The sequence below is a fragment of the Topomyia yanbarensis genome, chromosome 2, assembly GCF_030247195.1.
Source record: "Topomyia yanbarensis strain Yona2022 chromosome 2, ASM3024719v1, whole genome shotgun sequence".
In the NCBI taxonomy this organism is placed as follows: domain Eukaryota; kingdom Metazoa; phylum Arthropoda; class Insecta; order Diptera; family Culicidae; genus Topomyia; species Topomyia yanbarensis.
This window is the reverse complement of record NC_080671.1, coordinates 370,790,486-370,814,873: the sequence shown is the minus strand read 5'-3', so window position 1 is coordinate 370,814,873 and position 24,388 is coordinate 370,790,486. Positions and strand designations below refer to the sequence as shown.

At 39.2% G+C, this 24,388-nt stretch overlaps 2 protein-coding genes across 4 annotated transcripts in view; one reads left to right on the top strand and one right to left on the bottom strand.

The window, feature by feature from the left end:
- Positions 1-22,576, top strand: part of LOC131684518 (plancitoxin-1) — a 54,544-nt gene extending 31,968 nt beyond the window's left edge. For all 3 annotated transcript variants that reach the window (XM_058967472.1, XM_058967473.1, XM_058967474.1), the window contains exon 4: positions 22,071-22,576. In XM_058967472.1, the coding sequence (XP_058823455.1) occupies positions 22,071-22,301 (231 nt within the window). In that variant the 3' untranslated portion in view covers positions 22,302-22,576. The remainder of the gene's footprint in view (positions 1-22,070) is intronic.
- Positions 1,998-13,529, bottom strand: LOC131684514 (cytochrome P450 4C1-like). Its single transcript, XM_058967466.1, has 3 exons — positions 12,853-13,529; positions 3,168-3,294; positions 1,998-3,111 (listed from the first exon to the last, which is right to left on the bottom strand). Exons 1-3 carry the CDS (start codon positions 13,467-13,469, stop codon positions 2,338-2,340), a joined length of 1,518 nt encoding a protein of 505 aa, XP_058823449.1. The 5' UTR covers positions 13,470-13,529; the 3' UTR covers positions 1,998-2,337.
- Positions 22,577-24,388: the final 1,812 nt, after the last annotated feature.

Below are 24,388 nucleotides of genomic sequence, written 5' to 3'. Positions count from 1 at the left end.
ACCCGAAAAACTGTAGAGCATATACTCATCAACTGTATCGAATAGCAGGACCTGTGGATAAGACTTGATCTCCAGCTTTCTATCCGATATGTCCTCTCTAACGACCCGGTCACGGAGGAGACCATGAACAGCTTCATTAAGGACGCCGACCGCTTCGACAGCATTTACAGCAAATCCAGTCAGCAGCCAACCAGTACATGGCCGACCAGTACACTTGCCACCTACAACCGCGGGCCCCTCGTCACACGCGGATCGTGTGATTAGAGGGTGCACCGCGGCCGCCATTTTGGATTTAAAAATGACATCAATCATCAATTTCTGTATTCTGCTTACCACCCGCTTTACAATGGATCCCACTTTGATGATGAATTTCACTGTTTTGTAGTAACCAGTAACCGTCATATTGGAATTCAAAATGGTGTCAAAACAAATATCTGTCTTCCAATCATCCCCTTTCAATTGATACCCACGTTGATGATGGTTCTCACCTGAAGCCACCATCTTGCTTTTCGAAATTGCGTCAAATGTCCCATCCCGAACGTGTGTCGGAATGGTCACACCGAAGTTGAGGGAGAGTGTAGGACCGTATGATTGGAAGAATTTAGCATTTCGTATAAATTTATGAACCCAAAAAAACTGGTGCTCACAGACGATTTCGCTAGTGTTTCTGGTCGTAGTGCACTCAATGTTCTAGCGCTAGTGCCGGAAGTTTATTTAATGAAAGCTTTGATATTTAAGAGCACTATGGTCCAAAATCCTTATTTAGGAAGACAAAACGGTTGGCGTCCAAACTGTTAGCTTTTGATACATGCTGTCTTCTGTAATTTTTCTGAGTTATTTTTTGGTAATTTTTTTATATTAGTTATATAAGGGTGGTCCTTGTGGTTAGGGTGTTCGAAGTATCTACTTTTAGATGTATGAAATTAACATAGTACGATACCGTTTTTTGGTGAACTAACAGCTACGTATAGTATCGTCAGTAACAAGTTAGCATGGACTTCAGTAACTATCGAAAGGATTTAAAAAAAAAAATCCGCGCGCCATGCGCAAATGAATTCAGCTACTCCAATTATTTTCCCTAACATGTTCGACTCTTGAAAGTGATCGATTATTTATATCTACTGATTACAACATATTTCAACATTCAACAACAACATTTGCTAGCAGCATTACAATTCTGTAGAATCTATCTGATTGAATAGAATTTGCATTCAGTAATCTATCTTTCTAGAAAAGGAAGTTGTGAAATTATTGTGCGGAAACACACGCAACGCGTCAATAAAGATTTCAACTTAAATCACCTACCTGATATAGACTGAGATTTTATAGTTGCGCAACAAAGTGCATTTTCCTTGCATGCTCAACATTCAACACCCATCAGGTTTGTAATCAATCATAACATAATACAGAAAACATATTATACAATATCAGCTCAATTGCAATCCGTGCGAAATTGAATGCCGAATGTAGGGTACAGCATGTGCCTGTTAGTTACTTGTTTGCACTTTATTGAGTAACGCGATTGCAGCTTTGAATATGTAATGAGAATTTGTTTTGGAATTCAAAATACTCAGGGATACTGTGCTCTTATGTTTTTTCGCATTCGTCGTAAATAAAGGTCCAAACTCTAAAAAGAGGGGGATTAGTTTTTTTTATTTCGATTATAGAGGTTTTAACCTTAAGGTCATTCGCCTCTTCGGGTTAGAAAAACCTCTTATGAAAAATTTCTAACCGGGACTCGAACCCAGGTGCGCTGCGTACAAGGCAATCGATTTACCAACTACGCTACGCCCTCCCCGGGGGTTAGTTTATTCAATCAATTTCCATATAATAATAGAACATTCGAACGTTATTTTCAGAAATTTTCGTTGCAACATATTGAAAATTGAGCGAGTTACAGTAAATCTCCGGAAGCGCCCAAAAAAATGTTGTTTTGCAATGTATTTCGTAACTCGTGACACCTGAACCAAACAAAAGAAATCAAAATGCAGATGATTTATTCGGTACTGGAATTAGAATGATGTGCTACCAGTCCTAATTAAGTTTATTGCTGGTTTGAATATTTTACAATTGTATGTATTCATTTGTTACGGTACAGCGTCGTTATCATTAGAACGTACAATATCTTCCCGACAATCATTGCCCGGCGTGCTAATTGACAAACTTACGGTTATATAACAATATAATCAACCTACCGACTATTATTATGTCTAACTGCTTTTAGCACTTACGGCTAATTAAAATAACAAAAGACCTGAGTTACCCGAATTCGCATAGTTGACGCGAGGAGATTAAAATATTAATTAACTTTTACGCCATAAATGCGATTTCACGCAGCTAAGTGTGAGACGCTTTCGATTCTCGTCGTTCCAACTTCACCATGTACCCGTTTGCTATTCGCATCACAATCGAAAGGTGAAACTTTAGATCCGCTAGTGTGAGGTCAGTGGAAAACGTGTAGCTCTTTATAAGTTTGGCGAGGACGATTTTCATGGTTATGTAAGCATACTTGATGCCTATACAATTTCTGATTCCTCCACTGAAACTCTGATATGCGTATGGGTGTCGCTTTGCGCAATTCTCCGGCGAGAAATTTTCTGGATCAAATTCTTCGGATCGCTCACCCCAGATGCGCTTGTCTCGATGTAGTTTGAATATTGGAAACACTATTTGAGCATTAGCTGGAATGATATACTCGCCGACCTGAATTTCCTTCTCGCACACGCGCCCAATTGCTGCTCCGGCTGGGACCAGGCGCATCGCCTCCTTTATCACCATTTCCAGATAGTCGAGTTTGGACACATCATCATAATCGATGTAGGAACCCGGAACAACATTCATAATTTCCCGATAGAGACGTTCCTGCACGTCTGGATGCATTGCTAGCATAAGTACAGTTGTAGCCACCGCGGACGACGTCGTATCGTTGCTGGCGAATATGAAGGTGTCCAAGTTCTGGATCACACCTTCCTCGTCCAGAATACCCGTTTCGTTGGCAATTTGCTCCAGTTTATCGATGAAAAGTTGAGGACGGCGGGCGTTGTTCTCGTCTCGCTCGGGACGCACTGATTTCAGGTCCTTCTGTCTAGCTTCCTTGCGCATTGATAGCACCTGAATGATGGATAGGGAATTTTAGGTAAGAAGAGATGATGGGGCCAGCGACTAACCTTTTTGGAAAGTCCTCGGAACATATCAAGGCGCTCCATCTCTTCACGGTAGCTGGATGTTAGTTTGTAGATGAACTCAGGCTGTAGCCAAGCCTTGTAAATACGGGACCACATAAGTGTGAACATTCTGTGTAAAGTAGAAAGAGATTTCAGTAAAACTTTCATCTTTAGTACGACAGTTAAGGGGCTACCCCACTGTAGAGCATGAAAAAATATACATATTTCGAAAAATTTTCTCGACGCAATAAAGAGATGAATTGAGATCCTGTAAATCATTTGTTTAATAAAGTACGTAATAAAAAGTACAGTGACTCAAATCCGAATGCGTACACGTCTATTTGTTGTACACTACTTGTGCAATCGTATATAGGATAGGTATTGTTTTGTAAATATGGTAGTGGATTCACTATTTGTAATTACCTCACCATTTGTAATCTAAAACACATAATATGATTTCTTGTTGTGAAAATGACTTCGTGCAGCTTTGAAAATTAATAAACGAATTAATTAATCAAACTGCGGATATTGTTAAACAGATAAAATACGGCAGACTGCAATGAACTGGTTATGTGGTACGAATGTCGGAAGAAAGAATTGCAAAAACAATTTTTAGTAGGAAGCCAGGAGGTGGACGCTAACTTCGTGGGAGGCGTTCCACGTATACGCAGTGGAAAAGGACGTGAGATCCCTGAATGTGCGGGGGAACTGGAAGGAAGCCGACCAAGATCGACAAAGATGGAGCTGTACGTTACGCCCGGTATTGGCGAGATGACTCTGTAGCCAACAATGCACAGTGGTCCAGAATGCAAATTTAGAAGGAATTTTGAGATTTTACTAAAACTAAAGCTTAGCCTTATTAAGTCTTTGGAGAAGTTTTCGTAATTTATGAGCCCCCTCTTTTCGTTAAAACAACAGGGTGGTTCTAATTTTACCAAGATCAAAAAATTAACTTTTTAATCATTCTAGCTAGAGCCAAACGACCTTCGGCGAAGTTGTAGAACGACAAATTTTGGAAAAGTTTGCTGAAGATAGGTAAGCTCTATCTGTCATACTTTTTATTTTACAACAAATTTAAAGTCGGAGCTTAGGGTGTTTCTTCGAAATACAGTTTTATTCCAATAACTTCGGCTGTATTCATTTAAAACTGAAGTAGTCATCAGACAACTTTAAGATTGTTTCAAGGCGAATAATTTGTTTCATGGCACCATATATCTAGGTATTTCCGTTGAAAAGTTATGAGCACTTTTTCGCCAAAAATGGGGTTGTTTGGAATAACAATATCACTCATTTGGGGCAAATAAAAGATTGTTCTTGTTGAACTATAAATAAGGTCATGATTAGAGTTATAATTGAGCAAAAAATGGCGAATACGATATTTTTTTAAATTTCATAAAATTGATTTAAAAAAAATCTATTTTTGAAATATTAAGTGCTTATATCTTCTGAACGATAAAAGCTAGAGTTTCGATGTATTAGAAGAAAATGTTCGTTTTCAAAAACTCTGAAAAACATCTGAAGGATAGGTTGGAAAAAAATGAAAACCGAAAAAGTTATATCAAAAATTTGGTTTTTCATCAATTGGCTTTGTAATATGTTTAAATTACTTTCACGGTGAACAATATAAAAAATGTAGTTTAAATAGTGGGCATTAGACTCTAATATTTTTTAAATCAGAAAATTAACTTTTTAATGGTTCGGGATAGACCCAAGTAACCAATAAGCATTATAACGTAGCCTAATATCTGCTTTAGATCCACATATAAAGCTGTCCTAAAAAGCCGTGAAGCCCTAAATACTTATATAATGCTGATATTATGCCAGAAAAGGCGAAATATAGTGCTATTACTGTGCAGAGATTGACAGATCGTTTCTGCAGTACTAATGCTATTATATAGCAAAAGCGTACAATTGTCAAATTTGAAAGCCTTATATTGGCACTACTAATGCTATTCAAAAGCTTCAGCTGGTTGTCATTGTCCGCCATGGTTTTAAAACCATTTCTTATGTTTTTTGTCGGTATGATGAGCAAAAAGGAAAAAAATTAAAATAAAATATTCTGTTTAAAACCGACGAATTGACTCTGTTCTAATGCATTGTAATGAATATCTTTAATGGGTTTTCGTTCTCACATGATATGAATGTTTACGAAAATTACCTTTAGTAAGTCTCGAACTGAGGTACCTTGCCTCGTCCTTCACGGTAAGTGCGCTGCGTATGCTTCCTGGACTATATTGCATATGTTCGATTGAAATGAAATATGCCGAATATAATCTTCAAGAAGAGTTGCATAACAAATAAGCCCACAGCATTACAATAGCATTATATCAGCTTTTTATTTGCTCTATAATGGCATTAAATGCATTTGTAAAGCTTACATGCTTTAAAGATCCTTGAAGCATGTACGCGTTATATCAGCTTTATATATGCATATAGAGCAAGCTATAATGCTATATGTCGGCTGTGCAGTTATGCATTATTGATGCTAATATAGAGCTTTATTGCATTATTAATGCGGTTATGGAGTTTGTCGAAGACACTGAAACTATGTCGTGTACTTTTCATTTTACAAGAAATTCACCAAAAAAATTTAGGGTGTTTCATAAAAAATGGTTATCTTTGTATAACTTTTGCAGTTTTGATTTTTCATTAAGATCACTTTAGAAATATTTTCAGATATTTTGAAGGAGAACAATTTGTCTTAATATATTGAACTTCTAGCTTCGCTCGTTAGAAAGTTATATATACTTTTTACTAAAAATAAGCTATTTTTTGAGTAAATATTGCAAGATATAAAAAAATATCGTATTTGCCATTTTTTGGTGATTTATACTACAAAGCAGGCTATTTCACATGAAAGCAGCAGTATTTAATGTTCAGTGCCCGAATCGAAGATAATTCTAATTTAAAAAGTTATATTTTTTATATAAAAATTCTTAAAATTTTAAAACGAAAAAAGTTAAGTAGTTGGTGATTTAAAGCAAATTATGCGCCCTAAAAAAATCTTCAAGTTGTCCAAAGGGTACTTTAGCGTAAAATAAAAATTTCAAAAGTTATAGAAATAAAACCGTTTTTTAAGGAAAACTCTAAAGCTTACATTTGAATTTCTCGTGCAATGGAAAATATAAAAGCTAGAGCTTGCATGTCGTCAGCAAATTTGTCAAAAATGTGTTGCTCTACAACTTCATCGAAGACAGTAAAGCTCTATCTCAAACCGTTAAAAAGTTCTATTTTAAATATTGCTAAATTTAGAACCACCCTAGCATCGGTTTAAATAAAAAGAAGAGCTTTGCAAAGTACAACTACTTTGCCAAACATGTTGTAAGGCTAAGTCATTTAAATTTAGCAAAAAGTTAAAATTCCTGCTAAATTCGCATTCTGGACCACTGTGCAATGTAAGGTAGGATACAATGCTTTTGAAATCCCTCCCTAGTTTGATGGGTTTGACGGTATAGCAAACATCATCAAGCATATTTCATGCATCAGTTTCAAAGAACCTCTGTCAAACAATTGCTTTAAGATGGTTATTGCATTTTGCTCGATAGTGATGCATCGCGCAGACCGAGAGGGTATTTTTTTGTTTTGTGTATTTTCATGCTTCGCACCAGCCCAAACTAACGATCCACCATTAAAGAAATGTAAAAGTAGAAGGCAATTAGTTTTAGTGTAGTAATATTTGTAGTTTTTAGTAATAGTGTATAATTGTTATGTTCTGAACAGGCGTATATGATAAAATAGTGAGTAATTTATTGACTCGCATGAGTTTTTTTCCTTCCTAGGTTTCGTTGGTTGGGAAGGTCAGATTGGACAATAAAAGCACGCTCAATTGACCGATGCACGTGAATCATCCGTTCCCGGTTAGCACAGTATGACAAAATCCTAATAGAATGCAATTGTCGTTAGTGGTAAATTCACATCATCTGCTGTGAAAGCGGATGCCAAAAAGGTAACCGAGAAAGGTAAACTGAAGATCGGCTGGTCGGTATGCCCTATTAGCATACCCCAGCCACCTTCAGTGGATAGGTGCTATCGGTGCCTTGAGTCCGGCCACAAAGCCTACGAGTGGAAGAACATAGACAGGAGCAAACTATGTCGTCGCTGCGGCGAGGAGGGGCATAAGGAGCGGGGTTGCACTAAGGCGCACACGTGCCTTATCTGCACCGCTAAGAAGCAAGCCCGTAATCATGCTATGGGCAGACCTTCGTGTCCCTTCGGTGAGGCAAATAAGAAGAAGCCGTGAACGTTACACAGTTAAATCTTAACCATTGTCGGTCTCGGAGTCGAGGACAGATGTCGCCCTCCTATCAGACCCGTACAACATCCCTGCTGGCAACGGCAATTGGGTGTCGGACGGGTCTGGAATGGTGGCAATCTGTACAACGGGACGGTTCCCGGTTCAAGAGGTAATACACTCCTCCGCCGAGGGTGTTGCGATTGCGAAGATCAATGGTGTGTTCTATTGCAGCTGCTATGCTCCACCAAGGTGGCTCATAGAATAGTTCAACCAGATCATCGACAGGCTCTCGTCAGACCTAGTGGGCCGGAAACCGGTAGTCATAGCGGGAGACTTTAACGCTTGGGCAGCGGAGTGGAGCAGCCGCTGTACAAATAGCAGGGGCCAAGCGCTAATGGAGGCGCTTGCGAAACTCGATACTGTGCTAGCTAATAATGGCTCCGCTAGTACATTCCGTAGAAACGGGGTGGAGGCGTGGATTGACGTAACATTTGCCAGCCCGAGTCTGGTTCCAGGCATGGAATGGAGGGTAGACGAAGGCTACACCCATAGCGATCATTTAGCAATCCGCTTTAGGATCAACTATGGTGTGCAGCATCCGAGGGCGGGAGATCCCTGTCAGGTACGCGGGTGGAAGTCCAATCACTTCGACAGCGAAGCTTTCACCGCGGCTCTGGGACTGGAGGCCAACACCGACAGTCTAATCGGGGATGCGCTGGTAGCTGTTCTACCACGCGCGTGCGACGCCACTATGCCGAGAAAAACCCTGCCAAGAAACGGCAGATGCCCGGTATACTGGTGGAGTGCCGAGATTGCAGCTCTACGATCAGCTAGACGTATGATGCAAAGAGCTCGCACCGAGGATGCAAGAGAGAACCGCCGTGAAGTGTTTCGAGCTGCGAAATTGGCCCTTAACAAGGCCATTAAAAGCAGCAAGAGAGCGTGTTTCGACAACCGGTGTGAGAGTGTCAACGCGAATCCGTGGGGTGACGCCTACAGGATCGTGATGGCCAAGATCAAAGGGGGCTCTTCACCCCCAGAATGGTCTCCGGACCGGTTGGCGACGATTATCGAAGTACTGTTCCCGTTTCGAGCCACAAGCCCCTGGCCACCTGCACTACGAGACAGTGCGGGCACGGCCGAAACGGTGCCTCCGCTGACGAATGAAGAACTACTCGCAGTGGCTAAATCCCTAGCAATGAACAAAGCTCCAGGGCCGGCGACGCAATACTTAACTGCTTATTTTGCCTTTTATTTGAGACTTGGTTTGAGAAAATCGGTTCAGTCACCGAAGAACCGATGTGGCTTTAATTGTGGAATATGCCCGGAATTCCGGACTTCCGGAATCGTCGATAGTCGACAATATATTCAAAGAATGTTTGATTGGCAATCAGTGACCTAGATCTGCGATTAGAAGTAATTTGGTGACCATTTCAATAGTTTTTAGCCTCTGAGGTATTACGACTGTACCGTTTATATGGGAAATTCCAGTGTATCCTTACTAACACCCCTGTAACTCCGGAAGCAAGAGTCAGAACCGAATGAAATTCAGCAGCAGTCAATGGTATTACTGTATCTTTCATGTGAAACCAATTTTGTAAAAATCGGTAGAGAATTCGTTGGGAAATGGGTGTGATATTAGCTTAGGAACTTGGCGAGTTCCCCGGGGGCATCATGAATCGTCATAGGTGGCCAATGTGGTCAAAGCTGCTTTGATTGATCATTAGTGATCCAGACCCGCAAACTAGAGTAATGTTACATCAATTTTAATATGTTTTACATCATTTGAACATCATGGTGATACCAGTTTATATGGGAATTTGCTGTGTGACCGCACTCTTCAAATCGTAACTCCGGAACCGGAAGTCGGATCAACTAAAAATTCAATAACAGCTTATGGGAGCGTTATACCTATCAGATGAAACTAAGTTTGCGAAAATCGGTTCAGCCATCTCTGAGAAAATTGTGTGAGTTTAAATGACACACTCATACACACACACATACACACACATACATACACACACAGACATTTGCCGATCTCGACGAACTGAATCGAATGGTGTATGACACTCGACCCTCCGGGCCTCGGTTAAAAAGTCGATTTTTACAGTGATTGCATAGCCTTTCTTTATATGAGCAAGGCAAAAGATTGACAAAATGTAAGAAAACGGACAAAATTTTCGCCTATGTTTTGTTAATTGTTGATGGATTTTAATGATTCGAACACCAATGTATCCAGAAAATTTTCAGTAAATTTATCTGAGTATTTTATTGGCACAGTATTAAAAATCCGTAAATCTACAAAAAAAGGGAAACACATAAAATTTTGACAAATGTTTCTGACCGAAATCCTTCACTGTCATGAAAGCACGCATGTTGGCAGAACGAGTTAGATTATCGCTACTGCTGCTGGTAGGATAGCTGTTATATCTTTCATTTGACACGAGCCAAGGAAGGATAGCGTTTGTCTGTGCGAACTGGAAGGATTTTGCTCGTTCCAGACGACGATGGCGGAACAGAAGCGAGATGGATATGGCGAATGGCTGGTTTATGTCGTGCGTATGAGTTGTGCAGGAAAGGTTCAAATTGTTCATAGGATTCTCGTCCCGTATCAAAAGACTAAGTTATTAGCAAACTTTCCTTATTAGGACGAATACATAATGGAAAAGAAATTGAATTAGAAAATTCCATTCATTAATTTGTATTAATTCTGCGCTTGTTAATTTTGTACCTTCAGCTTCATAATTTTTGCAAATATTCTTCAAATTAATAATCTGTGTGTACGAAACAGAAGAGAGTTGCCGACAAGGTTCGAATCGTCTCATAAGATTCTCGTCCCGTATCGCAAGACATAGTTATCAGCAAACCGTCATTATTGTGACGAATACATAATGGAAAAATAATTCAATTATTTTTTTTATTATCTTGTATTAAGTTCGCGTTTGTTAATTCTGTATCTTTAGCAGTGAATTATAATATAAACAAATATTCTTCATATTAATAATATACAAACCCGGAGGTTTTTGCAAAAGCTTCAAGAAAATAAGTGAATGTGGCAACCCTGCCACTAAGCGAAAGCCACACCAAAAAGAATGATGAAAATATTTTCATTTCGTCGTACAAAAGGTCAGTCTCCCATCTGCACCGAAAAGTTGACAAAGAGATCGCCTTGTTCCAAAAATGATCGATGGTATTGATACGATGAAATAAATTAGCGCATGGTGTTCGTTAATCATGCTGCATTTTTCAATGTTACAGTGAAAAATATTCATTGACTGTTTTTATTTCTGAATTTTACACCAAAGCAAGATAACCATCTCTTTCTAATTAGGGGAACCCGGGGCTATTAAGACAGTGGGGGTAATTCGGACCCCCTCGATTTCTCAGAAAATAGCAAGACTTTCTAAATATCGTACATATTCGAGGAACCACTAGTCTGAAACATTAATTTGGAGAGCTGAAGTTGATTCTTTGTTCTTTGTAGAAAAAAAATACAGTGTGTTTCGTTGTTTTGCCATTCTCAAAACAAAAATCATTATAATGGAAAAACCGTGATTAAAGCAACAAATAAAAGTGAAAAAATAAAAGGTAAGTGTTTTGGAAAGCTTGAGGCTCCTATTTTATAAAATGATTTTTGTTTGGGTGAAAACAGAGATATTTTCGAGACGCTCACCACTTTTGTGCGATATGAGCATACGGGGCTATTCGGACCCCCTATTCTGGCAACCACCGTTCAGCGGCTTGCGGCTGCGCACACCATTGCACACGCCACAGCAAAGAAAATACATGGGCTGCCAATCGACAGCTGTGACATACCAGATTAAGTTTTCGTAAAGTAATTTTTTTTTGCTTCTTAAGGAGTGTCTCTTGTAACTACTTCATAGGTAAACATAATTTCATCGTAAAAAAATTAAAGAAAAATGACGGTCTGAATTTCCCCGTAGGGAGGTCCGAATTACCCCTACATTGTAAAAGGCTGAAAAAAGTAGAGGTTTGCAAATCGTCGCCTTGCGCTGCCATTGAGTGGTGCAAATGAACTTTTTAGGGCACCAAAATGTAGCTGAGGTTTCAAACTAACAATTAGGACTTTTGACCTGTAATTTTTTACGCATCTATCCACCTAAAAGGGCGATTTGCTTTAGTAGGTCCGAATAGCCCCGGGTTCCCCTATAGTTAATCCAGGGGAGTTTATTTCGGGCTTTCGCCTGAACAATTCTGAAGATATTTGGCATTGAATTTGGATTGCACGTTAAAGTCGTAATGCCGGCATTTTGAGCTTGAAACATAATAGCGATTGATAAATAGTTTTATTGAGAAGGTACCCAACATGAGGCAACTTTATATTTATTTGAATGCACATTTCCTGGCGGACAGCTAACTTGTTCCGTGCATAATGCCCACCTATCTCGGGACTTTTTTAACTTCAATACTGAAGATAATTTATCAAACACTTTGATAAATTTCTCAGATACAGTCAACAGTTTGGCGTTTTATGCAACATGCTCTATTTGGCACGATATGTACCTTAATGAAAAAGATAAAAAAATGAGATTTGAAATTACCGCCAACTTGCCTCGGGCTCCTCTACACGGCAATTTTCTGCCTAAGCAATTAAAAAATAAACTGTAATAAAGCTCGTTGCAACGTACAATGCGTTTCGTTAATTGTCATGTATGCAAAATTTAATATGTTGTGATGTTGTAGGCAGTATAGCGGGGGAAGTGAAACCAGGAAAGATGCATTTCAACCATACACACTGGATTATTCAGGAACTTATTTATATATTAATTATGGAAACCTTATATCACCTTTCACGAAAATCTATAGCTACGTGTAGGGGGTGGAAGATCGAAGTCGAATTTAGATCGGATGGGTATTATAAGCTTTGGCTGATTCAAATCAATTTAACATAATATTTAGTTGAGTTTTATAATCAAGTTTCCGGTGAGATTCACTCCGAATTTTTTTTTGCTTTGTGCTGATTTTTAGTTTTTTATCTGGTTTTACTTAATACGACAATCTGCTCCTAGTTATCATTTTCACTTCCTCCGGTATACCCCATAAAAATATTTAAATTCGAACCGGTACCACTCCATTCTGCTTTTAAATTACCCACTTAATTATACTGCTAGGTCTGCTAGATGTATAACAACAATCTAGAGCGTATTCAACATTTTTGTTCTGCCGATCAGATTATAATATGCGTAACGGCGTAACCGGTATTGGAAGTAACAGCAGGATTATTTCTCAGTATCAGTACTACCGTAGCACTAGGTCGGCATTTAGAATTGCATATAACTAGTTCTAACGATCCAAAAGCTCATGAAATACATCTCTTAAAACTTCTCACCGGGATAATTCGGATATATTCGAAAGCAGTGCCGCAATTTTCAGGATTAGTTTCCTAGCAAACTGGGCCGCAATTAAATGATTCAAAACTAATCGCTTACTCACTTCTCTGCATTCTCCAGATAGCGTTTCTTGAAATCACTGGTGTCGTTGTCCAAATCCAACCCTAGTGAATTTATCGCACTCGTTCCGAGGGCATATTCACCGACCTTATTAAACATGTCGAACGAATCCTGCCCAACCAAACACTCCATATTTTTCACTAGCAAATCAGCTTTTTTGTTGAAGGTGGGCACAAAACTTCTCAAGCTGGTAACCGCAAACGAAGGGGTGAGCTGCTTCCTTAGCTTTCTCCACAGTTCCGGCGGTGCGTTGAAAAGTCCCTTCTCGTTTCGGAAGAACTGATACACGTACGACCGTTTCAGGCAGTCCTGGGAGTTCATCACCACGGCCAGATGCTCCGGTTGATCTATGAAGATGAACAGAAACGGTCCGAGCCATGCTCGCATCGGTGTCGGCACAGTATGCAAGTACTGAAGCAAATAGTCAAATATTTCCGTTGGACCCCTTCGGAAGCCAACGTGGATGCTACCGATCAAAGGTAAATCGAAGGGTCCTGGAAGTTTTGCTGCCAGCTCGTAGAATCGCTTACGCGATCGCCGAAAATAATAGTAGTAAGTGAGGACCACAACCGTGATTAATGTGAGCAAAACGGCGAGCATGTTTCTTCTCCTCTCGCGTTACACGTCTAATGGTAGAATAAAAGCTGTGGTTGGTTGCAAGCCGAGGTGCTACTGAAGGACGCTGGAAAACAATCACTAATATTTATCACTTTCCGCTGGTCTTCGCACCGGTGCAACGCAGCAGTGGAGAAAGACATTGATTGTATTTGAAAAGCTAGAGGGGTTGGTTGGAACTATTATTCATTCATCCATTCATACACTCTGACAAGTTATCTCTGATTATATTTGCGGATCGTAACTATTAAGATCGCCACCAGCTTAACACAGTTCTCGCCACATATTAACCTCGGCACTTTGAGGGGGGAATTACGATTTGATGCGGATTCTCCAATCTAACAGATAATAAGGTCAATACACTTTTTTAAAGCAAACTATAGAAGGTTTTTCCTTAGATCGAATATTGTGTGTTGGGGCAGAGAAATGAGTAGTCGATACTATTTTAACATAATAGCTTAGTGGGGCTGGCAAGATACTTGCATTGTACGCCGCTATATTGAATTCATTTCCAGATCTCCGCCTATATGATTAGACTATTATTAACTAGGTCTAACGACCTCAACCTCCATCAAAAATTTCTAGCTTTAGAACAAAAAACTACAAGGGGGATGCTCGAACTGTTGACTCAGGACTACACTACTTAATGTAAAATATTTATTTTCTTAGTACATTTAGAGTAATAATTAATTTCTTACGTATAGTTTAAACACAACCAATCAATATAGAATGTTACATATGGAACCAAACCTTCTTGATTATCAGGTCATTACACTTGTAGTAGATGATTCTATCCGATTCAACTTATTTGAGAAAATCTGAAGAAAGAAGACAGAAAACTGCGACCGAACTAATATCTGGAGCTGTTTTAAATCTTTATAGCACAATATTATATTTGTAAAAATTGAAAAACTTTTCGATTGTGTGCAGTAAAAAACCCGGATGGTGAAAAAAATCAAATTTTTGACAATAAAATCACATTTCATGTATAGACCAAGCTTTCTAGTTATATTTTGCCATTATTGTAACTTTCCTAAAGTACGCATACAGATGTAGTGAATGGAGTGGTCTTAATCATATATAGAAGTTATATACAAGAATCGAAAACAATTTTATATATGGACTTAAATGCGTTTTGCAACGGTTTTTTGAGTGGTAGTGTATTCGTTCATAAATAGGCTTTGTAGTATGTACCTATTAGCAGAATCAAAGTAGGAGTGGCTGAAGAACGTAAATAATAAACTTTCGTTGTGCTTTCCATCGATTCGCGTGAATTTGTTGCTAAGAAAGTTTTCGTTTTTGCGCAATGAAAGATCGGCTACGTGTGATACCGCTAACAAATTAGATATACTTTATTTATTTATTTATTTATTTATTTATTTATTTATTTATTTATTTATTTATTTATTTATTTATTTATTTATTTATTTATTTATTTATTTATTTATTTATTTATTTATTTATTTATTTATTTATTTATTTATTTATTTATTAATTTATTAATTTATTAATTTATTTATTTATTTATTTATTTATTTATTTATTGTCGTCAAACAAGAGTAGACCGTTTTGTTACAACGATAAAATATAGTATAAACTTTTTTACGTTTTAACGACATTCAATTAGCTAGAGATTACAGGGTAGGGAAAGTTATGAAACTTAGAGCCATAGTACTCAAGTGAGAGCAAGGATGTGAAGTAAACAGATCGGAAAACTAGAAGTGGCAGGGTCATTAGAACAGGCTTAATATCGTGCGGGCTTAATTTTTGCCTTCTGATAATGAGGGTCGAGCTTAGGCAGAATAACTACGACTGCCTAAGCTCGACCCTCATTATCAGAAGGCAAAAATTAAGCCCGCACGATATTAAGCCTGTTCTAATGACCCTGCCACTTCTAGTTTTCCGATCTGTTTACTTCACATCCTTGCTCTCACTTGAGTACTATGGCTCTAAGTTTCATAACTTTCCCTACCCAGTAATCTCTAGCTAATTGAATGTCGTTAAAACGTAAAAAAGAAAATGTGACTAACATAGTCGAAATAAAAAAAGGGAAAAAATATAGTATAAACTTAAAATATAAAATACTAATAACTAATCTAAACACTATCTGGTTTATATTGCACTACTTTTGGATGTTCTTACCTACACATTCGCCGCAAACATTGAACCCAAGCGAACGGTGTTCAGTTGTACATACAATGCTCGAATCAAATAGCTGTGTGTACTCACACACATGTCCGTACACGAATGGAAGATACGCACAAAGCAAAATGGGTCAGCACTGATGATGATGGGTAGAGCGAAAGAGACAACTAGTACCCCGACGCTATGTTAACCGTGGTTGCACATAGAGCTCGACTGTACAAGCGATTCTATGTAAGAATTAATGCGTTCGAGGTTGTACATAAAAGTGTGCTTGAAACGAGCACAACACAAAAGAAAGTATGGTGTTTAAACGGATAAGCTCAGTCGCGTGTTGAACGGCACTGCGTAGAGTACGTGTCCGGCCAAATCCGTTCTTTAAATAGTCGATGATGATCTCATTCATAGAAGCATTGCGCGCTAGGTACACAAATCTGTCGTGCCAGACTTGGGAAGCGCTATCTTCTGTGTGCAAATGCGTGGTATTTTGACTATATTATACAATATGTAAATTTTTAATGCCATGATATCAAAAATCTTTGGGCTTATCTATTTTAATCTGTTCTTAGAAGTATTTCTGAGCGATATGCTCCAAAAATTTGAAAATTTATCGTGAGATGGCTGAATTATAAGCGTTTAAAACCTGACCACTTTTCGTTACATACCGATTTTATTGAATTTTCAAAGTGCAGCCTCATATCGAAAACAAAGACGTAGTCAAAAATGATCTAAGTCCAAAATATTTATGATGATATGAAGATGAGTTTTAGAACGTAGATTAGTTTCTACCATTTTATTTTTGTTACGATTGATAGGAACAGTCAATTGGCAACACGCATTAAATCAATATCAACAATTGCCATCGCGGTCTACATGCGGTATGTACCTAGGTTTTCCGTTTATACTGTATGTTGGTCTGGTCAGATAACCGGATCCGAATTTAAACAGAATTCCCGTGGGGTCTGTAGAAAGATAATTTAAGCAACTTTCATTAAGGGGAATATTTGATAATTTTTTTGAAGAAGTAAAATGACTTAGACATGTGCGCTATTCTGCAAAATGTTTATTAAGGTTTCATCTATACTATAAAGTAAAATTTTGCGAGTGTAAGGTGTCAAAAATGGCGGCTCCAGCAGAAGGTGTTTTGAAAACCGACCTCATCTGCGGGCACGATACAGGTCGCAATTCGTCGTCTACAAGCAGCAAACCAAAACGATCTTGAAGATTACATTCCGTAGAGGAGCCCCAACCTAAAACATGAAAACATTCGATATTAAAACAAAATGGCGGCCACTTGAAAATAAAGTATCGTTTTTCGCATGATTTTTCCACTTTAGCCGGCTGTAAAAAATCATTAATGTCAATCAATTTTGCCATTTTGTAGGTTATAGAATGTTGTCCTCTTTTAGGCGGGCAAAATCCGAAGTTGATTGGTTCAATGGTTCAAAAACGAGAATGCTCGCAGATTCGAAAAATCGAAAAATTTTATATTTTAGATGAAACCTTAATAAACATTTTGCAGAATAGCACACATGTCGAAGTAATTTTACTGCTTCAAAAAAAAAAAAATATTAAACATTAGGTACTTTTTGCCACAATTATATAAGAGGGCCCCCCTTAATATTCTAAGTTAAGCTTTAAGATTGGCATTAGAATAACATGAACATAAAAAATTGTATATGTGAACGCATCTGGGGGGCCTAGTTAATCCTCCATGAGCGATCCATGTCTGTAAAATGTATGTACCATCATGTGAAACACTCGATCTATGAACAATGTAATCAGATGTAAACTAGTCAGAACACCCCGGGAAGCTTACGACCAATTCCAGAGAAACAGAATGCTCGGATGATTAGAAATGTGCTTCTATCGTGTCGCGTGACAGAATCCACTACCACTACCGGATGGCTTTACATGTTTGCCTTGTTAATAGATCATCGTGGACCCACAGGTATATTGAAGTATGAACGTTTCATAAACATGAGTAGCGCATTACGAATTTACTTGGTTCCCCAGCTCAGAACCGCTGCTACGTTGTCTGAAAATGGACTATATGGTTCCAACTTGAATTCATAGTGTTCAAATATACGATATCTCAGCAGCATACCCTCGGAGCTTCCGTAAAACTCCAGAACCGGTTATTTGACCAGCCCAACACATACAACCTGCGAACTTGAATGAATTCCTAAACTTTGATAGGTTAATTGGCTAAAATCGTAGAATGGTTGACGCACGACTCACTTCACCCGGTACTGCTGGTATGTACTATGTACGTCAGAATTACATAATTTTTATAAGAATGATGTTATCAAAACTTAACAAGCAAAAAAGTGCAAATAAGACATATTTATGATCCTATAACTACATTGTGAGCTCATTCTGCTCGTGACAATTTGCAAACTCATGCGTAATACTGTTACAGTATAATGTTACATTTAACACTAGTTTCTTTCCAGATCGTGCAAACTTTGATACTATGCATTGAGATTAAGTATTCCATCAATTCAGGTAACTCAAATTAATATGTGAGCTGCCCCAAATAATGTGAGGAGCATTTCCTTTGTCGCTATGTAGTACCATGGCATGCCGCACTGGGCAATTGGTCGGTTTTCCGGACAGCCTCAGGCCGAGATGGATATCAAAATAAAATCGACTCTCCGACCGAAGTTGTACCTACCCTCTTAAACCGGGCCGTTCGTAATCTTCTTCCAGACCGAAGACAATTTTTTTTAAATTTGTTGCAGATTTCTCGAGTTTTGACGGAGCTAGATTCCCCCGTGACAGAAATATCGAAGATTCGCCCCAATAAGCTGCGGGTGGTGGTAAATAGCTTGAAGCAGGCGAATGATATTGCTGGCTACGGACTTTTTACGAAGGAGTATAGTATATGTACCAGCTAATCGGGTTGAATGTGACGGGGTCATCACCGATTCGAGTTTGAATTGTGAGGATCTGCTGGAACATGAAGTTGGTTGTTTTAAAGACTCCATGTTTCAGCCAGTGAAGATACTGAACTGCAAATTTTTGCATTCAGCATCAGTCGCAGTTAACGGGAAGAGGACATATGTCAACTCAGACTCTTATCGGGTGACCTTCTCTGGGACTGCTCTACTCTACTACTTTCTCTTTGACAAGGTTCGTATACCTGTTCGCCTTTTTGTTCTGCGGGTCATGAACTGCACTAATTACAAACAATTGGAACACACAGCTACCCATTGTAGCAATAAGGTTCGTTGTGGGAATTTGTCTACTGACGAAGGCGACCGTAATGAACTCCAGGAGGGAACATCTGCAGTGCCTAGAAGCAATAGAACAACGAGGAACATTTCCTCTGCTAAGCTTCGTTGTAATAACGAAAGATGTATCTTTAAACACCGTCCAACATAACTACTCGAAGGAGGACTGGTGCAAAACCGAAGCAAGTAGCTTCCTGTCTCAGAGGGTGAGGCAGAAGCATTATCTCGAAAATCGATTCTTTCAAAATTTTAATAAATAGTTTGAACCTCAACTTTTACGACTTTAATATTATTTGTGATATTGTGGAACTCTTCCCCGCACCGATACTAGTTTTGGGTGATTCCACGGTACGGCATGGGGTTGACTTCCTGACGATAATCAATCTACCTCACTCCACGAGCTTTGCAACAACTTCAATATGACCATTTGAAACACGGGTGACATGACATTGATTCCGGCTCCTCCTGCGCGTTCGAGTGTCTTAGACCTGTCCCTCTACTCGACATCGCTGGTTAGATTTCATGTGGAAGGTGATCTCTGTTCCCCACAGCAGCGACCATCTGCCAATCGTAATTACTATTGCTAATGGTTCAGGGCTACCGAATACTATCGACGTTTTGTGCACACGAAATATTGATTGGAGGAGCTACGCGTCTGCTATATCCGGCAACATCAAGTGCTCACAAAGAGCTTCCTCTGGAGGAAGAGTAGCGGTTCCCGTCTGGCTTGATTCTCTACACCGCGATTCAAGCTCAGACTAAACGCGTACCAGACACGAACTCTTGCGGACGGCCCCCAACCCATGGTAGGACAAAGAGTGCTCAGACGTATACGCGGAGAAGGCCGCCGCGTATAAGATCTTGCGGAACGACGAGTTACCCGCTAACTATCAAGAGTACGTTACACGAATGAAGAGTTTGATGAAAGCCAAGAAACATAGTTACTGGCACCAGTTCATGTTGTGTGAACTGTTTGGATTTACTGTCTAACAGGCGCTAATTTGGTGTTAGTTCCGATATATTGTCTAACTGGCAGCATATTGGTGTCAGGTACTGGCGAGTGCAACAGGAAACATTCAAATTCAACTTTTCTTGCAAATGACGGTGTGGTCTTTATTATAAGTTCAAAAGCTGTCGATTTGCAAGGACCATTGCAAGATACCTTGGAAAATTTATCTGCTTGAGCCCTCTAGCTGAGTACCGAATTTTCCGCGGAGAAAACTGAGCTAATCGTATTTTCAAGGAACTACAGCTTCAATTAGTGGGTCAAACTATTACTGAGGTTTAAATTTCAAATATCTCGGGGCATGGCTCGACTCTGAAGGTCCCTGGGGTTGTCATATTAGGTATCTAAAATAAAATCGCCAACAAAGGATCAACTTTCTCTTAACCGGAACAGGGTGGGTTGCCCACCCAGGAGACCTGATCAGGCTGTACCAAACAACCATATTGTCGGTGATGGAGCACGGGTGTTTCTGTTTTCGCTCCGCTGTTAGCATACTCTTCATCAAACTGGAATCCAGTATTGTTGTTGTGCATTACTCTAGGTTACATGCAGTCAACCCATACGATGAGTCTAGAAGTGCGGTAAACGTCCTCCCCCTGTCTTTTTCAAATTATAGATGTTTTAACCTTAGAATCATTCGCTTCTTTTTTTTCGGGTTAGAAAAATCTCTTTTCAGAAATCTCTAACCCTGCGTGCGGTGTTGGGAATCAAATCCAGGTGAGCTGCGTACAAAGTAATCGATTTACCAACTACGCTATCTCCGCCCCTAGTTAAAAAATCGATTTTGGAACCTCTCATATCGATTGCTCATCCGATGCCGTATCAATTTGCAATTGTATTTGCAAGTTTCGAGGTGCCATTCTCATACCCGCACTCCAAAAAATATGAATTTTATCACATAATTCACGAAATGACTAAATATAACCGTGTTCCGATTGATTTTACATGAAACATATCCTTTACCTGCGCAATGACATAAAATTACATTTACTGCTATTCAGAACAAACGCTTTATGTAGAGTAAAATTACGTTATGTACGAAATTCAATGTCATGTAAAATTAAAATCAAACGTAAAAGTAAGTCATTTTTGATGCTAGTATATGTCAGGGTCAGGAGACGTAAATTTACACAATTTTTTAGGGTGTGCGATTTATGTCCTCGTACTTCGATTTCATGGCACAAAATATCAATTCTTATTAGTATTATTCGAACCGTGTCGATTTCTTTCATGCTTCTGATTCAACTGTATTTTTCTATACATCCATAAAAGATGAGATTCGTGGAATCCCGGATCACATACGTTCGATCACAAGTATCTTTTATAGTAAATTTCGAGAGGCTGCAACAAAATATTTTACATCGACGGGTCAAGTCTTGACGGCTCCACTGGCTTCAGTATATTCAATCAAAACCTCAGCGGCTCTTTCAAACTTATTCATCCTGCTTTGGCATACGTCGCAAAACTCGCTGCTATTCAGTATACCCTTGTGATTATTGATACTTTACCCACCGATCATTTCCTTATTGTTTAGGATAGCCTCAGCTAAATAGAAGCTCTCTGTTCGATGAAACCTAGAAAGCACATTCCACATTTCCTGGGGAAGATATGGGAGCTCCTGCATGCTTTGTCTGTAAGATTCTTATACGATCTTACAGACAAAGCACAAACCGTCCTAGCTTGCATTGCTCCATCCCAGGTAATGAGGAAAAACCACTCTGCTTCAGTGATTTTTTTCAATATCTCTCGTTAGAGGACGCTAGAAAGTTGGCAGACATCGTGGAGCAATGGAAAGCTAGGACGGTGGCTACATTCTATTATCCCGAAGGTATCAACGAAACTGTGGCTCAGAGGAATGGATGTGGGTCGGAATTACATTCGTGTGTTATATCGGCTCATGTCCAATCACTACACGCTAGACGCTCATCTACGGCGTATTGGGATCGTGAATAGCGAAGCTTGCGCTTGTGGCGACGGATAACACAATATCTAACATATTGTCTGGGCATGCGCCGTGTATTATTCTGCCCGATCTCAACTATTGAATTCGTTTCGGGCCCGAGAAAGATCACCTAATGACCCGGTTCGAGGTGTACTGCCTAACGGCGACCTCCTTTATATGACCCTCGTATATGTATATCTTTTCTAAAACCATCAATTTGTAGATTGAATTGCCTCTTTTATTTTTCTTTTCATTTTCAGAAGTGCTCTCATCCGCCTTACCGTGCACCAAAGATGGTTCGATACGACTTTAAGGTGACACGCAACATCTCTGTCAGATGGTTTAATAAACACGGAACGTACAGCACAAACATTACATGTGCGACTCAGAGTGTTGCCGATCCGCAACTTAACCGTACTACGAAATCATCTGAACCTCTGCCGGTTCGAGGTGGACCACCCGATGTCTCAGTACATGATACTTCTCGATGAAGGCCGTCGTCACTGGTCTCCTGAATTCAAGGATGCAAAATGCCCACCTTTTCTACGGCTGTAATTTTTCTGCCTACATTCTCATTTCTCTTTTGACGCTGCTGTCGTTCGCTATTGCAGGACGCCCAGCGCTGTACGGCAGTCTGTAAGCAAAGCAGTAACATGACAAAGAAATACTGCCCCCAGTACAGCCACCAGACGCGAGCGGTACAGCTTCTCTTTCCTTATTTTACACTTTTTAATATTTTTAATCTATTCAATATTTTCAATCACAAACGACGGTAACAAATGCCCTTCGTTTACACCACGGCCGGCATCATCGCTTTCGTGTGCGGGCCTCTCCCTTTGGCTACGCAGAGAAAAGTGTACAAAGCGAGAACAAACTTTACTACGCCACACTCTCACCGAGCAGTCGGAGTACAGCAGCAAAACAAAAATGTATGCTTCTGCTCTATGGGAAAATGTACTCGGTTTGGCTACCGTTCTGGCAAGAGCTGTAGTGATGCGTCGCTGTAGCGGGCTGTACGGCTTGTGCAAATGTAAATATACCGAAAAAAATGTAGTTTACCAGTACCTTTGGCATCCCTGCTCCTGATGCTGGAAACTGAAGTTAATGTTATCTTTGTCCACCATCTCTGCACTGCCTCTGATACCTAGATGTAGGAATTCACCTCCTGAATATCTTCCTGAAGCATATTTGCCTCCTTCCCTGTCTTTTCTAGTTTTAGTTGTTAAGTACATAATCTTGTTAAGAAATGTCCAACTGTACTTCTACTCATAAAAATAACCCTTATTGAACCCCCTAATCTTAATAAACTTCATTCTGTCCCTTTAGTTATTCCTAGTTTTAATATGCCTGTGAAATTGTGTAAATAATTAATGGCTCCATCAACTACTGCTTAAAATACTAAAGTGTATTACTATAAAAAATAGCACTAAATGAACGACGAACATTATATTATCCCGAGAGCTTCCATTTCCCGGCGGTTTTCAGTTTCTCGGGATTCGGGGAATAAATAAAAAAAATTCCGGGAAATCCCGGGATCCTGGGATTACATAAGATAAATAAAAAAAAATACTTATTTTCTTAAAAATAAAAGAATAAATTTAAAAGTTTTCAAATCAGATGGATTGCGTGTATACTTGTCCTAAAAACGGTTGTCAAAAGATGTCGATTTGATGGACTACACAGCATTGAATCATTTGATAACTCGTCACTCAGTTTATATAAAATCAACCTCTTTTGAATGATTTTTCTTGGATCAACTTTGGATAACCTAAATTCAGGAAATCACGATTACGATTGGGACGATTTCCTGAACGCAGCTGCTGAAGTTACTGTCCAAAGTTGAAATTCGTTGAAGAGTATTTTGAATGGGGTGGGATCAATTTAATGCATCTTCTTTGGTTACTGAATGCTGCAGGGTAATAGTGGTATTACCGAGTTCAAAGATATATCGCTCATTGATCTACGAAGTTATGTTCAAAAAGTATAATTGACATTTACCACCCACTCCAAGTGTTTACCGGTCGAGATATTGCCTGCAGATTTTGTTTGCAGAAGGTAAGTTTTTTAGATTTAATTAAAAAATCTTTTCCCCGAGATTCCCGGGAATGAGAATTAACAATTTCCCGGGATTCGGGAATACCGGGAAAGCCAAAACTTCCGGGATTCCCGGGAAATATACTCCCGGTATGCATGCTCTATGTTTTTAGAGATGATCGTGATTTACGACTAACCCAAAGAATGCCAGGCGGAGGAGTTCTCATCGCAGTTTCATCTATATGTAATTCCGATCTTATTGTTTCACCAAAATTCAAAGAATTTGAACATGTATTGGTTAAAGCACATATCGCTGATGAAATCCACCTTTTTGTCCCAGTGTACTTTTCTCTGGATATAGCTTGCAAATCAACATATGAGATTTTCTTCCAAGCAACTGAAGAAATAATATCTAATTTTCCTCCAGAATTTAAAGTTCATATTTATGGTGATTTTAATCAGCGTAACTTAGATTTTATTCCTGACTCTGGAAATGAGAGCATTCTACTTCCTGTCGTTGGTGAAAACGAAACATTACAATATA